General features: G+C 50.6%; 2 protein-coding genes across 5 annotated transcripts in view; one reads left to right on the top strand and one right to left on the bottom strand.

The window, feature by feature from the left end:
- Positions 1-10,906, top strand: part of MAP3K13 (mitogen-activated protein kinase kinase kinase 13) — a 73,976-nt gene extending 63,070 nt beyond the window's left edge. For 2 of the 3 annotated variants that reach the window (XM_027878303.1, XM_027878302.1), the window contains 7 exons: positions 367-483; positions 968-1,105; positions 2,278-2,989; positions 4,330-4,400; positions 6,194-6,491; positions 7,138-7,235; positions 7,324-10,906. In XM_027878303.1, coding sequence (XP_027734104.1) covers positions 367-483; positions 968-1,105; positions 2,278-2,989; positions 4,330-4,400; positions 6,194-6,491; positions 7,138-7,235; positions 7,324-7,360 — 1,471 coding nt within the window. In that variant the 3' untranslated portion in view covers positions 7,361-10,906. Of the gene's footprint in view, positions 1-366; positions 484-967; positions 1,106-2,277; positions 2,990-4,329; positions 4,401-6,193; positions 6,492-7,137 lie in introns of all 3 variants that reach the window. The other variant, XM_027878304.1, reaches the window with a different exon arrangement.
- A 377-nt stretch (positions 10,907-11,283) lies between these two features.
- Positions 11,284-14,805, bottom strand: TMEM41A (transmembrane protein 41A). 2 transcript variants are annotated; one of them, XM_027878305.1, is made up of 5 exons: positions 14,677-14,805; positions 14,440-14,593; positions 13,447-13,608; positions 12,833-12,971; positions 11,284-12,277 (listed from the first exon to the last, which is right to left on the bottom strand). In XM_027878305.1, exons 1-5 carry the CDS (start codon positions 14,772-14,774, stop codon positions 12,057-12,059), a joined length of 774 nt encoding a protein of 257 aa, XP_027734106.1. In that variant the 5' UTR covers positions 14,775-14,805; the 3' UTR covers positions 11,284-12,056. The 2 variants fall into 2 exon arrangements, with proteins under 2 accessions (XP_027734106.1, XP_027734107.1); XM_027878306.1 differs by lacking the exon at positions 12,833-12,971 and having other exon boundaries at positions 14,677-14,791.
- Between the last annotated feature and the right edge of the window lie 68 nt (positions 14,806-14,873).

Below are 14,873 nucleotides of genomic sequence, written 5' to 3'. Positions count from 1 at the left end.
TTTTTAAGATGAGACTGGATGTGGCATCAGTGCCATACTTTAGTAACTGTGGTGGTAGTGGATCAAGGGTTGGACTTGATGATCTCCAAGGTCCTTTCCAACCTGGCTGATTGTATGATTCTGTGATTCCATAAGTGTTGCCACTCTTTCAAGGCCACTAAACCCTTCCTAAATCATACCGTGATTTATTGCTGTATCAGGCTCTTAGTCACCATTTACTGTTCATTTTATCTGGGGTTCAGTGCAGTACTGCTGGCAAATTTGACTTTTTTAGAAGGCCTTTTCCTAAAGCACCTGTAATTTTCCTTATTCTCCTCTCTTGGTCCGTGGACACCAGAGTGGAATAATGACTTCTGTGCTTTCCAGACACGCGTTAGATATCCGTGAGCACTACGAGAGGAAGCTGGAGCGGGCCAACAACCTGTACATGGAGCTCAGTGCTATTATGCTGCAGCTGGAGGTCCGGGAGAAGGAGCTCATCAAGTACGTGTCTCTGGGAATGGTGGCATGGGCGTGGCAGTCTGCAAACAGGAGAACAAAAGCAGTGCTTCATTTCTAAGCTGTGTGGTGGTACTTGTAGATTTAGGTCCCCTGAAAAACTTACAGGGTGAAGTAGTAGCTGGCAAGCAGGGAGAAGCCCCTTGGGAGTGGGTCCCTGCACACCACTTAGTGCGTGTGTCTGTGCCCAGGGGGTACTGACTGGGAGAAAGGCACCTTTCCATTTGGTGCTGGCATCCTTTGGGCCCTTTGTACAAAGAACAGCAGTGCTGCTCCTGGACTGTGTGCCAGGGCCCTGTTCCAGCTGCCTGATCCCTGCAGAGGGAATTCAGAGATGTCTATGTCCTTTCCCAGCACAGCACATTGTGTTGCACCCAGCCATGGCTCACTGTGGTTCTGCACTTGGACAAAGAAAGAATTCATCTGGTTTGAGTTTGATTTTTTTTTTTTCCTTTTCCCAATGTTTCAGGAGGGAACAAGCAGTGGAAAAGAAATACCCTGGGACTTACAAGCGCCACCCAGTCAGACCAATAATCCACCCCAATACTGTGGAGAAGCTGATGAAGAGGAAAGGGGTCTCCCATAAACCAGGCAGCCAGACTAAACGGTGAGAAACAAACACCCAGTCCTATGCCAGTCAGTGGCAGATCCCCACTGGGATGAGCAGGCGGCCTCCTTCCCTTTGAGTCTGGGGACATGCAGGGTGGGATGACAGGGTGGTTTACTCTTGGACCTGCTCTGATCCTTCAACCACAACTGTTGAATTATCTGAAGGTAAAAGGGCTGAATCCTGCCATCCTTTCCACCTGGGCAACTCTCTGGAACCGCAGAGTCACAGGATGCTTTGGTTGAATGAATGAACTGTTGGTCTATGTGATTTTTGAGCAGATGATGGTGCTTGGGCAGGAGGTATCTCACATGCTGTCTCAAATGCTTAACTGTCCAAGCAAAGAGCAGTTAGATCATCCTTGACTGGAATTATAATAAGCAGGGTTGAGGGATTGTGGAAATCAACCACTCCTCAGGGAGTATGGATTCATTGTTGAGGAATTAATTTGGGATTTGAAATTTGGGAATTCATGCTGTCCTTTCATCTATTTCTCTTCTGCTTGACTTTCAGAAAGTGAGATTATTTTTTTTTCCAGAGGAATTGTCTGGTGGTGGTTTTTTTTTTTTTTTTTTTTTTTTTTTTTTTTTTTTTTTTTTTTTTTTTTTTTTTTTTTTTTTTTTTTTTTTTTTTTTTTTTTTTTTTTTTTTTTTTTTTTTTTTTTTTTTTTTTTTTTTTTTTTTTTTTTTTTTTTTTTTTTTTTTTTTTTTTTTTTTTTGGATTTCCAGGAGTTAGTCCTGATTAACAGTGAATAATCACTTCTGAATTAATATCCCCATGTGGCTCTGAGATGAGCAGGCTGATCATCATCTGCAGATTGGGGCTGAGCATTGTACATGCATGGAGCAAGAGCCCTACCCCGAGGTCCTGGGAGGGAGCTATTTTGGGAGAGAACATCAAAATAAGAGCGGAAAAGGGAGAGCGTGTGAGAGCTATTGGAAAAAGCAGCAAGAAGGGAGGGTAGAGGAGGATGGGCTGAATAGAAAGGACATTGAGTGGAGAGAATCAAAGGGAAGGAAAGGCAGGAGTCAAACAGCTGAAGGAGAGGGCGACCTGTAGATTTTGAGAAGCAGAGTGCGCTTGTGGCTGCAGCTGCGTCTTCATCCTGGCTCTGGGCTGATGTCAGTTCTTCGCTTTGGCTTGATGTGTAACTTCTGCTCCCTGTCTCCCAGGCCAGACCTGCTGAAGTCAGAGGGCATACCCAGCACAGAGGCAGCATCCAACGGCTCCCCAGTCTCAGGAAGTCCCAAAATGTCAACACTGAGTGGCAAAAACCGGTACCGCAGCAAGCCACGGCACCGCCGGGGGAACAGCAAAGGCAGCTACCAGGAATTTGCAGGGATCTTGAAAAACCAGCCAGCGCAGGACAACGCGCCTCCACCTCACAATCCCCCTCTTCACCCTGGGCTGCCGCAGCCGGGCCATGGACAGCACTCACAGCTGCACGCCCACGGGCAGGACATTGCCAACTGCGCCAACAACCTGCGGTACTTCGGCCCTGCGGCCGCGCTGCGCAGCCCCCTCAGCAACCACGCCCAGCGCCGCGTGTCCGGCTCCAGCCCTGACCTCATCTCCACCGCCATGGAGGCCGACTGCCGCCGCGGCCTCGAGGGCAAGGACGGCAAGGCTGAGCGCTGGGAGTGCTGCTCCACAGACCCCTACGACTCGTGTCTGCAGTGCAGGGATGAGGACAGTGGGCAGGGGCAGGTGGCGCCTGTGGAGGCGGGGGGGAGCCGCCCCCAATCCCCGGCTTCTGCTTCTCTCTACGAGAGCGCACAGTTCATGGAGAAGCTGGAGGAGCAGGGCACGGCAGCGTCCGCTCTGGGCACTCCCCAGCACATGGCGTCCTCAGTGCTGCCTTGCAAAGCGAGGTCCCTTCAGAAGGTGAGGATGAAGCGCTGGGAACTGAAATAAAACAAAGCTTTCTCTTCCTTCCCCTCTCTACCAAAGGAAGGTGGGCAGCATGGGCTGGTGTCTAGGACAGCAGCAAGGCCACGTTTCACACACACACAGCAGTAGTGTACACCTTTATCTCAAAGAAATCATGCACAGCTGAACTTTGCTTTGTGATCTGGACATACTTTTAAAGTCAGTTTATGAGCTGTAGGGCATACTGGAGCATACCACTAATGATGAGAGTTCTCACTAAAGGTTTTGGAAGGGCTTAGTTCTGTTACTTTCAATTCCACCAATTTTTGGTTGAGCTGAAACTTGTTCTGCTGAATTTTTGTTGTTGAAACAGTCTCAAAATGTTTTCAAGACTTTCTCAAAGGGAGGGGGTAAATGTGTTCTTTAAATATCACATGAGTTTCTTTGAGAATCTGGGGCTGCTGCTCCTCAGAACAGGAATTCAATATTGGTCTTGGGGACGTGCCTTTTGCTGCAGCTGCCAGAAACTGTCCCCCTCCACTGAAAGTCGTAGTTCTCGTGTATTTTATGAGGATTTTGCAAGAGTCAAAACGATGTGATGGCACAGTTTTACAGAAACAGCTCTTTGTTCCTCCTGCTTCCATCCAGGAGGTGGGAAAAGTAGAACCAGTCTGAGTGGAGTTCAGAGAGCAGGAACATTAGGTCTGGGTGGAAAAGTAAAGGAAAATAGGATGACTACCAGATCAAGAGTGTGATTTGGACACAGAATGAAGGTGGGGGACTTTCTATGACAAGGCTACAAGATGAGATAGAAGCTGAATCTGAATGAGGGGCTGGCAGGTTGGACAGGGTAGGAGGAGGCTCCAGAAAACAAGAGTGTAGTGGTGAATTTGGGTGGGAAAAGGAGGAGAAAAGGCTCTATGCTCAAAGTTGGTGAAACCCACCAGCAAAGGCTGTGTCATCCCCCATCCTGCTCTGTGATGGAGAAGAGGGTCAAAGTTGTAAAGCCAAGAGTGCCAGATCAGCTCAATAATTTATGTGGGTTTCCACATGATACTAATTACTTGATTACTAATTGCTCCTGTAACAATCTGGAACATTATGTACTCAGTGCCTGCAGGAGTACTCCAGTGTATTTCAGAGTCCAGATTCGGGAATGGCAGCATTAGGGCTGCCTGAAATAGCCTCCTGGTAGGATGATGTCTGGCTCAGTGTTCCCTAGCGCACAGGCTGTTTTCTTCTGGTCTAGATTATTGCAACCTGTTGGCACAGTGACTTTGTCCTGGAGGACCAAGGGTCAACCATGTTTGAGCCTCCACCAATGTGACACCACTTTTGTCCTTGTTTTCTGCCAGAGCGGTGACGACTCATCGGAAGAGGAAGAGGGTGAAGTAGACAGTGAAGTGGAGTTTCCTCGAAGACAAAGGTAAAAGATGAATTCACTCTTATCTCTCTTTGGTGGGACAAAACTCAGGAGGAGAACTGTCCTAGCAGCTGCACACCAGCACAGCACCTGGGGAAGGTGCTGGCAAAAGAACAGAATGGGACCTGTCCAGTGTGTCCCATCCACACTCAGCTGATCCCTCGTGACCACTCCCTGCTCCAGCCTGTCTCGAGGTGTTCTCTCTGGCACAGCTTTCCTGCTGCAGGCTCTTTGCAGCACACTTGGTCATGCTAGATAGTGTTATTCAGCCTGTAAAAAGTAGCTGCTGCATCTGTTTCACCAGAATGAGACTTAGTGGATATTGGGGCCTTTTGTGGACTGTTGTTTATTAACTGTTGCTGCAGTGGGGGAGACTCTAGCACCTTTGCAGTTGAATTCACATAAGATTGAAGAGCGAGGTGACAACACAGCAGATCATATTTGATGGTGTTGCCTATAAAATAAGACTTAAGGGAGTGTTACTACCTAAGCCTGGGTAGCAACAGTCCTGTGCTCAGAACGGACATCATGGAAAAGCTGCTGTGGCTTTATGAAAGCATCTGCTTGAAGTGCAGGAGTGATCCAGTGGGCAAATAGGTTAAAGGTTTGTTTTAGAGGAGAAAAAAAGAAAATAAAAGCTGGTCTGCTGTTGTACACATCCACAGCACACCTGCTGTTTAAATCCTTCATTCCCCAGCTCAAAGGCCATGGTAAAGTTTGGAAAGGTACTGTGACAAGAGTAGTTAGGGGTGGTTTCCGTAGAAGAAGAGATTAAATCCATGAGAAATGTTTGTCTAGCAGGAGGAGAGGCAAAACTGGAGGTGCATGAAATTGTAATTTATGTGGAGAAAATAGGCAAGGAACGATTCCTTACATTCATGTCAGGGACAGCCAATGAAGCAAACAGGGGTTTAAAATGAACAAAAGGAAGTGCTTTTCCCATCCAGAACATTTTCAGATGTCGAGCTCATTGTCAAGGTGTGCTGTGGAAATCGAACCATAAAGAGCCATAAGTGTTGAATTTCTGGAGCACAGATCCATCAGAGGCTGAGCACTGTCATCCAGGTTTGAGCTTCTACTTAGGAGTTGGATTTGCTGAATGGTACAAACCAGGAAGAGATGCCAGGAGAAAGCAGGCTCTGCCTGCACGCCCTGTTCTCATACTTTTCCCAGGTTTTTCCTGCCTGCCTGGGGCTGGAGGCAGAACTCTGGGCTGAATGAGTTATCTGACTCCCACAGTTCCTGTGTGAGTGTTGCTTCCTCTGTGATTTACTGACTTGGGAGATAAGGAGAACACATTGCCTGTTCCATGTGATGACCAGCTGTGGGTCTCCTGGCATGTTCACTCAACTAGTGGGTTGTACCATTGCTGTTGAATCCTGGCACGAGGCCTTTCCCACAGTCAAGTAGCTATGAGCCTGTTTGAGTCCACGTACCTAAATCCTTGTGTGGCTGTTGGGATTGCTGCCAGGCAATGCAGATGATCTCAAATGGGGTTACCTTGAATCCCATGGTGCAACCTTCCTTCAGGAAAAAGCACTGGCAAAAGTAAAATATGCTCCAGGGCAGATCAGCTATTATGGACATGTATCAGACAGGGCCAAATAAGAACAGATGAATTTAAAGATGCGGGTTTTGAAATAAATCATTCAGAAGAGGTAGAATTCTGTAACTCCAGGATATGAAAGGCAGCCCAACAGGAGAGGGGTCTGCCAAGGCCCTGGTGTAGCAGAGCAACCAGGAGGGCAGAGGCAGTGTGATCCAAGCTGGACACTGAACCTCTCTCCCCTCTGCAGACCCCATCGCTGCATCAGTAGCTGCCAGTCCTACTCGACCTTCAGCTCCGAGAACTTCTCCGTGTCCGATGGAGAGGAGGGGAACACAAGCGACCACTCCAACAGCCCGGATGAACTGGGCACCAAGCTGGAAGATGAGCTGGCTGAGAAGCTGGAGGACATGTTGTCCCAGACTCCAGAGATCCCCATTGAAATCTCCACGCAGTCAGATGGGCTTTCAGACAAAGAGTGCGCTGTGCGGAGAGTCAAGACTCAGATGTCTCTGGGCAAGCTTTGTGCAGATGAACACAGCTGTGAGGTGAGTTGTAAGTTTATTATCCCCTCTTCCTGCTGCTAAGTGAAAAAAACCTAAATAAATGTTATGGACAGGAATCCAAGGACCAAAAAGTTGGAACACTGCCTAGGAGATGCTGTGGTAGGTATACTATGGCAAAGCAACTGCTTCAGTACCCAATCTGCCTCATACTTGGCAGATGAGTAGGTGGGGGAAAGTCGCACAAACAAGGCTGAACATAATGTACTGGTCAGGATGACTGTGATTTTGGGAGGCCACGAGATTTGCAGTTGCATTAAGTGAGATAAAAATAGATAATGAAATGGAGTGAGTATAAACTGCCTCAGACATATCCATCGGCAGCCTTGCTGACAAAGCTGGAATGATTTTCTCCCTTTTACTGCATTTGAAGTGTTTGGGAGGGGTGGGGCAGAGCCTGCTGCACCATCTCCTCCCAACTCTCTGTTTGGTAGTGCTCTGCCTGGGTGTTCCTCTGCTGTCCCGTCGTTGAGGGCAGATGAGTGACCTGTGGTAGGGCAGTTGTGTTCTGTGCCATCTCCTGTGTGCCAGTCTCCTCCTTTGCCTGGCTGCTCTTACATGCTGGGCTGGTGTGGGTGATGTGCAGTACAGGAATGTAGCTCAAGTCTCCCCCTTTCCTTTTGCTTTGCAGAACCCACCACAGTTTGGAGAATCAGACTGTGACTCTTCTGAAGGGGAGTGTTCTGATGCCACAGTCAGGACCAATAAGCCCTGCAGCTCTGCTACTTGGTAATACAGATCTCCCCCAAAGCTTCCTGATACTGGCATTTTGATTTCCCTGAGATTCCACTTCATTCCCCTTCATCACACTTTACAGGAAGAGAAGATGCTTCTCCTTCCCACCCCAGGAGTGATTTGCAATAACCCGAATCTCTGGAAAATGTCCAAATGAAATTAATTCTCTTTGAGCATTTCAATCAAGAATGGCAGGGATGTATTTTATTGAATAATCTAGTTACTGTAACATGGATATTTATTTTTTTGACATTTTAACACTTTTTACTGTAAAGAGTGGATTGTATTTATAGACATACAGACTTGTTGCAAAAAAAAAAAAGTTCAGAAAGCAAGCACACTACAGAGAAACATCCTGGGAGTCCTGCCTGGACAGCTTTGTGTACAGATGCAGGGGATTCTCTTGCTGCTTGCACAGGGGACCAGGCCTTGTGGCCCTGAAGATTGGAGAACAGATCAAGAAAACTAAACCACTCAGTCTTATCAAAAGAGGAAAAGCAGAAAACAACCTGACTGTAGGGTGACCTATGAACAAAGCATTTTCAGTATAACCAGCTGGGTCATTTTTAATCAGAAGGTGGACATGTTCCTGGAGCAAACTGGTACTGAGGTGCTAACATCCAGGGTCTTCTGAGTCAATACATCCCCAGGAATGTAATAGTGGGTTTTATTTTAAGGATTTTTAGTTTCTTTTTTTAATCAGCATTTTGTTGTGAGATCCTGCAAATGTACTCTAACCTCATCCTCTTGAGAATTGGTATCAGAGCACTTGTTAACACCGTCCTTGCTTCACTGTGGCAGTGTCGACCTCCAGTTGAGCAGGGAGACCTCTTTCAGATGCAGTGTGCCATTTCCCAGTTTACTTCCTCCTCTTACCTCCTGTCTGTTTCAGTCAGTCAAAGAAATCAATCCAATCAGTGTTGGCAAAGCAAGGACTTGCAAAGCATGGAAAGCACATTTCTCAGAGCCTGAGCCCTTCTGGGGAGGACACTGGAGATGCCTGGACTGGACTGGGAGAAGCAGCCTCTCACCTACAGCAGCATTGATAACCAGCAGAGAGCTGTGTGGTTGAGGGGGAAGACTGGGATTCACTGGCCTGGCTCAGAGCATCAGCCCCGCTCTGTCTCCTGATTCACTGTACATTCTTGGAAGCATTAGCAGCTGCCTGCCCTTCACGTCAGGCTTTGTGCAAAACAGGTTGCACAGGGAATTTGACAGTGGCTGTGGCACAGCTGTGTCTCGGGTGTGCCCCGAGGCCTCTGTTTCTCCTCCAAGCTGAAACTCTGCAGGTGAAAGTGAGGATAGTACTGGTATGTGACAGGCCGAGGCATTGGCAGATGAGAAAAATTTTTTTTCTGATAGAACTCATAGTGCCTTCCCTTCAAACACTACTCTTCTAACGATGTTGAAAGAGAACAAAATGATAGAGCACGTTCCCCCCCCTTCCTTAGGTAATGTCCCCCCTGCAAGAGCTCTCCCTCTGCCCTTCTCAGCGTGCTGGCACAGCCAGCCTGAGGTGAATGGCAGGAATGGACCATGGACAGGTACTTCTGTTGCTTTGTTTGTTTACATTTTATGTTAAAATATTGGTTTGAATTTAACTGTGGTAATTTATAGCCTCATGGCACAGTGAAGGAAAATGTCTTACCTATACAGAGAGCAGTATTGTATGAGTTAAATTATCCCATATTTTTAAATTTTTGTAGCTGGACTACAGACAGATCTTAAGTTATGATGTTATTTTATTATTTATTATCATTTCTGTAGATCAGAAGGTTGGCTTCACCGCTAGCACAATTGTAATCTGTTTGTGTGATGTTACCTTCTCCCTGGTCACCGGGGGGGTGGGAGCAGAGCTGGGCTCAGTGGCTGTCAGGAGTTGCTGCCTCTTGTGATTTCCAGGGATGCTGTTACTCCAGGAGAGAGCACAGAGAGGGATGGATGGCTGCAGTCAGCCCTGTATGAGGTTCCTTGTGGGCAGTTTGCTCACGTTGCTGGTAGTTGGCAGCCCCTGAACTGGTGGGAGCGGTGATCAGGGAGCGAGTGGCTTTTGAACTGACCACAAAATGAGTAACTCTGATGGGATCCCCTGGCAAAAGCATCCCAAAGGACTTTGCTCCAGGCAGTGGGTACGAGATCAGGGTGGCCAGCGGTGGATCCATATGGTGGATCACCCTGGCAGGACCAAACACGCTGCTGGAGAGAGTGACCTGCTCACCCCCCCCTCAGCAGCAAGGCTGGCTCTGGGGGGAGCACAATGCCCTGGGGAGTGAAGCTCTTTCCTGGCTCCTTTCTTGTTTCCTCTCCCTTCCCCCCCTTGTTTCTCCTCCCAGTTGTTCTCTGTCTCCGGGCCAGTGGCAGGAGGAGGTGGCAGGGCCAGAGATGGCTTTGCTGTGAGGTGATTGGTGTGAGAGGGATTTGGTGTGGCAGAGGTGGTGCAGATGGTTACTCAGGAGGCTGGAGGCTGAGGGGTGGGAATGTTGCAGTGGGAGAACTGTGTGCGTGTAACATACTATGGTGTAAAGAGAGGTTGAGAACTGCCATCGGGTGTCCCCCAGCAGAGGATGGAAGGCCTGTGCCCCTGGGGAGACTGCTCAGAGCTGGCAGGCTCCCTGAGCCTGGTGTCCTTGGGCAGCCCCACACAACAGAGCCCCAAAGCAGAGCTGCCTCTGGCTTAGGCCTGTCAGTCTCTGCAGGGCCTCCAGCCTGTGACGATTCAGTCCCAGACAAACAGATCCCAGAGTGTTTTGGCTACCTGTGGTCTCTGCTTAGGTTCCACCATGGGATGAAGTTCCTCTGGGCTCACAGAGAAGCTTTGGGATGTGGGATTTTGGGACCCTTCTGGGCCTGCTGTCCTGGGTGTGTGCTGATCCCTCCCCGTCGTTTCCTGGGGATGTGCTGGCCTCTTCTGCAGCCTGGACAAGCAGAGCTGAACCCTCCAGGCTGCCACATTTAGCTCCAGTTTCCTCACAGGCCTGAGTTATTGCATTGTTATGGTCCAGTGTCACTCCTTACCTGCTGCCTCCAACACAGCATCCCTCTGGAAATGGCACTAGGGCAGCCCCCCTCACCTGAGTCCGTGGAGGTGCCACTCCAGCCTCCCCCTGCACACGCATCTCGTGTGCTCAGCTGTGCGCGGCAGGGCTGTCTCAGCACCGCCCACGTTCCCGGGATGGTCACTGTCTGTTCTGCAGGGCATTAGGTGGGATTTCCTTAATGGAACCTCCCTGGAATGGCACAGATGTGACCTCCACGTCACTGTACGGGCGCCTGTGCTGCGGCTCCTCACACTTTCTCTCCCAGCAGGGTCTGGGAGGTGTAGTGGACCTGCTTCCTCCTCGTAGTAACACCGCGCTTGCAGGGCAGGAGTAACCCGTGGGTTCCCTTTCCAGCACCCCAAGTTCCCTGATCCAGTTCTCATGGCTGCTGACAGCTCCTGAACACTAGCCTAGATTTTCTCCCAGAGCTGAATGTTGCCCTCCCCACTGTCGTGTTAAGTACCCATTTCATCTTGGCCCTGTCCAGTAGTGTTCATCCCCTCCTCCCTGCTCTGTGGATTCCTGAGACAAACTTGATTTTTTTTGTATTGACCAGTGTACAGTGATGGAAACAAGAATGACTATCAAAGCAAACAATGCATGGAATAAAAAGCCAGTGTACTTCAATGCTGCGGGCTGGTCTGGTGATCTGGGAACGTGTTCTTATGGACTTTGGGATAACGTCTGGGGTCTCCCATCTGCCCCCTTCCACAGCAGGAAGGTTACTTTATCCTCCAAGAGGAGGGCAAACTCAGGGAGAGCAGCACAAGGAGATGCAAATACCAAAACCCCAAGACCAGAGTATAATCCCTGGGGGATGAGGGCCTGGCACACGTTGCCCAGAGAAGTTGTGGCTGCCCCACCCCTGGAAGTGCCAGAGGCCAGGTTGGATGGGGCTTGGAGCAACCTGGGCTAGTGGAAGGTGTCCCTGCCCTTAGCAGGGGGGTAGAATGAGATAATCTTTAAGATCCCCTCTACCCCAAACCATCCTGCATTCTATGTTCTCCAGCAACTGGGACAAGAACCCACTTGTTTATTTGGAAACCTTCTAGTTATACAGGAGCAAATATGTAGGTTTCAAAGTGCTTCTCAAGGACAAATCCCTGTCAGCCAGACACACCCACTCTTGTTGTTCTTCCCTTTAGTCTTTATGGAGAGCAGCAGCCACTGACAGACTGGGGAAGCAATCTTGTGTGTTCTGACACGACTGGTACACACAGGCAGCCCAAATCCTGAGCATTTTGTTGCAGGGTGTGCTGGTTTAACACTGGAATCAAAGAATAGTCTTCAACAGCTGCACCTTGAAACATCATTATTTTATCACCTTGGGGCTTGTGCTACTGCACCCAACAGCACCATCTGTCATTTTAGGCAAAAAATACTAAATTAGTCTGGGGTTGGAGGGAGCAGGGCCTGCCTCCAGGGCAGTGTTTGGCCTCCATGCTGGGCAGGGTTAAGGGGTTCTGGTTTGCCTTCCTCACAGAATGCCAGCACTCCTTTTGTCCCCATGGCAGTGGGCTGGGCACCCCCTCAGGCACACAGGGGATGATTTAAACGAAACAGGCACATTAACCAACTGTTCACAAAGCCCCTGTATCGCTCTCTCCGTGCAGATACATGCACAGGTAAACATTCATTAAAAATAAGAATCTTACAACTCCTCTGAGATGAGGAGGACAATTAAAAACTGCCACTGTCCTTGGAGGCACAGAGCATGCAGAATATAAGCCCTGCAGAGACCCCTAGCTTTTACCCCAGCACTGGGGCACCTGAACCATCACAACTTCTTTTTGCCGTTGAGTGTCTGAGTCTGCTTGTCCCCATCCAGCTTCAGGTGCTTCTTGCTGTATCTCTTGATGAGGGTCCCTGGTATCAGCGCTACCATGGCCATTGCCAGCAGTTTGAGAAGCGTGTCCCAGGAGAAAATGGCATCCAGAGAGGTGATCTGGGACAGAATGGCCCCTGTCTGCACACAGATGAAATTATATGGTGTAAGGCCTGAAACAATCAGAGCAGAAAAAAGCTATTAGTATCCCCCCCCAGGAAAATTAGCTCAAATATGTCCAAGGCCACACACAAAATCACAGAATAGTTGGGATTGGAAGGGACTTCTGGAGATCATCTAGTCCACCCCCTCCCTCCCCCCTCCCCTGCCAAGGCAGGGTCACCTCAAGCATGTGACACAGGAAGACATCCAGGTGGGTTTGGAATGTCTCCAGAGAGGGAGACTCCACACCCTGCCTGAGCACCCTATTCCAGTGCTCTGCCACCGTCCGTAGAAAGAAGTTCTTTCTCATGTTGGGTGGAACTCACTGTGGTTTAGTTTATGGCCGTTACACAGACACAAGGGTCTGTGCTTAGAATGAATAGGGTGTAAATGAAGATTTGCAGCATTTGGGGACACACATATTTGCAAAATGCTCTGAGACCTCAGGGCAGCACAGAGGCAAATGGTTAAATGGGGCAGAGTCCTGCTGCTCTGCCTTCCCTGGGCTCAGCGATGACGAGCAGCAGTGTCACACTGTCCCCTCAGACTGTGTCCCCAGGCCTTACCAATGAGCACGGACAAGAAGAACTGGGACACAGGGATGTTTAAAATGGGAGCCGAGAGGTTCAGAAACCAGTTTGGCGTCATGGGGAACAGCCTCAGGAACAACAAAAAGAAAAATAAGCAGCTCCTGTTCTCTTCTACCTGCCAAGAGATACATTCCACATCATTTCTGCTCCTCAGACAGCAGTAACACTGGAAAGGCTACGATACTTCTGCCACATCAGTCCAGAGCTGATGAAAAGCAGCAGTGTTATGTGTGTGTGGGAGTGTAGGGGTGAGCCAGCCCTTTCCAAGGAAGTGATGGAAATGGGATCTCACCTGAGAGATCAGGAAGGCAATAACAGAATCCCCTCCAGCTGTACAACTCAGCACAGGATGGGTAGAGGCAGTTCTGGAGAACAGGGACTCGCAATCAATCCTTTGTCTTACTTCAGATTTTCTTTGGGATCTGGGATTTTCCCCACAGCCCCTCTGCAAACAGGTTTGCCTCAAGAGAGCAGCCGGTGCCCTCAGCAGACCTGATGCATCCCCTGCACACATTCGTTTTTACTAAGCCATCCCAAAAGCAGCCTGACCCAGGGACATCCTGGGTGTCTGCAGAAGCACCAGTTCTTACCTTCCCTTGCAGCAGAGCCACTTTCTCAGGGAAGTAGTGGACGACGAGCTGCTTGCCGAAGGCAGCAGAGAGCAGGTAGCACAGGGTGGCTCCCACCGACGTGAGGACCGAGCACAGCACCAGCCCTGTCCATGGCCCGAAGAGAGCTCCAGCCAGGACATTCTGTGGGAACAACAGGGCCCAGGGGACACTGTGTCACAGAATAGTCAGCGTTGGAAGGGACCTCTGGAGATCATCCAGTCCAACCCCCTCTGCCTAGGCAGGGTCACCTGGAGCAGGTGACACAGGAATGTGTCCAAGTGGGTTTGGAATGTGTCCAGAGGGGGAGACTCTGTGCCCTCCCTGGGCAGCTGTTCCAGTGCTCTGCTACCCTCCTGCTTCATGTTAAAGTGGAACTTCTTGTGTTTTATTTTATGGCCACTGGTCCTTGTCCTGTCACTGTGCACCATTGAAAAGAACCTGGCACTGTCCTCTTGGTACCCACCTCGGAGATATTTATATGAATTACTGAGATCCCCTCTCAGTCTTCTCCAGACTAAACAGGCCCAGCTCCTGCAGTTTCCACTCAAAAGAGAGATGGTCCAGATCCCTCATCATCTTTGTGGCCTCCACTAGACCCTCTCTAGTAGCTCCATGTCTCTCTTGGCCTGAGGAGCCCAGACAGGATACAGCACTCTAGAGGTGCCCTCTGGAGTGCTCGCTAGGGCAGAAGGTCAGGATGAGCTCCCCAATCTGCCGGCTACACTCTTCCCGATGCCCCCCAGGATCCCACTGTCCCTTCCTGGCCCCCAGGGCACGCTGCCGGCTCAAAGCCAGCTTGTCACCCACCAACACTCCCCAGGTCCTTCCCCGCAGAGCTGCTCTCCGGCAGGGCAGCCCCCAACCTGGGTTGGGGGTTATTCCTCACCGGCTGCAGGGCCGGGCCGGTCCCTCTGGCCTCTCCTGACCGAGCCGTGGCTCGCCGGCCTCGCCCTTTGCCCCCCGTGCCCGTACCAGGAGGCTGGAGCCGGGGATGGCGAAGCTCTGCTTGTACAGGTAAGCGCCGCAGAACAGCGCCAGCGCCGCGCCCCGGTGCTGCCGCTCGTAGTCTCGCAACGCCTCGGCCAGATCCCGCAGCTCCTCCAGGTCCGCCGGGAACCGCAGCGCCCTGAGGAGGGAGAGACACGGGCAGTGCCGGGGAAGGGCGGGGGATAGAGGGACACAGGAGCAGCCCCGGCACCTCGCACCCACCTGCGCGTCTGCCCCGCGCTCAGCCGCACCGACAGCAGCCACAGCGCGGCCGTCGCGGCCGCGAAGACGAGCAGGAGCCCGGCTGGGCGCCGCCACATCCCGGATCCAGGCCGCCGCTCCGGCCCGGCCCTGCCGGCCCTCAGACCCCCGAGTGGGGCGCGCAGGCGCGGGGCGGGGCCGCCCGGGGGGCGGGGGCG

The sequence above is a fragment of the Empidonax traillii genome, unplaced genomic scaffold, assembly GCF_003031625.1.
Source record: "Empidonax traillii isolate 1590-97213 ecotype Southwest subspecies unplaced genomic scaffold, ASM303162v1 scaffold40:size2234952, whole genome shotgun sequence".
NCBI lineage: Eukaryota > Metazoa > Chordata > Aves > Passeriformes > Tyrannidae > Empidonax > Empidonax traillii.
This window is presented reverse-complemented; position numbering and strand designations above follow the sequence as displayed.

What these genes read in the sequence shown, in the direction of transcription:
- TMEM41A (XM_027878305.1), bottom strand. Translation starts at nt 14,774, where the DNA reads ATGTGGCGGCGCCCAGCCGGGCTCCTGCTCGTCTTCGCGGCCGCGACG. An exon ending in AGCGCGGGGCAGACGCGCAG is followed by an intron (nt 14,594 to 14,676) that starts GTGGGTGCGAGG and finishes CTCCCTCCTCAG; the next exon opens with GGCGCTGCGGTTCCCGGCGG. An exon ending in TGGCTCTGCTGCAAGGGAAG is followed by an intron (nt 12,972 to 13,446) that starts GTAAGAACTGGT and finishes ATCTCTTGGCAG; the next exon opens with GTAGAAGAGAACAGGAGCTG.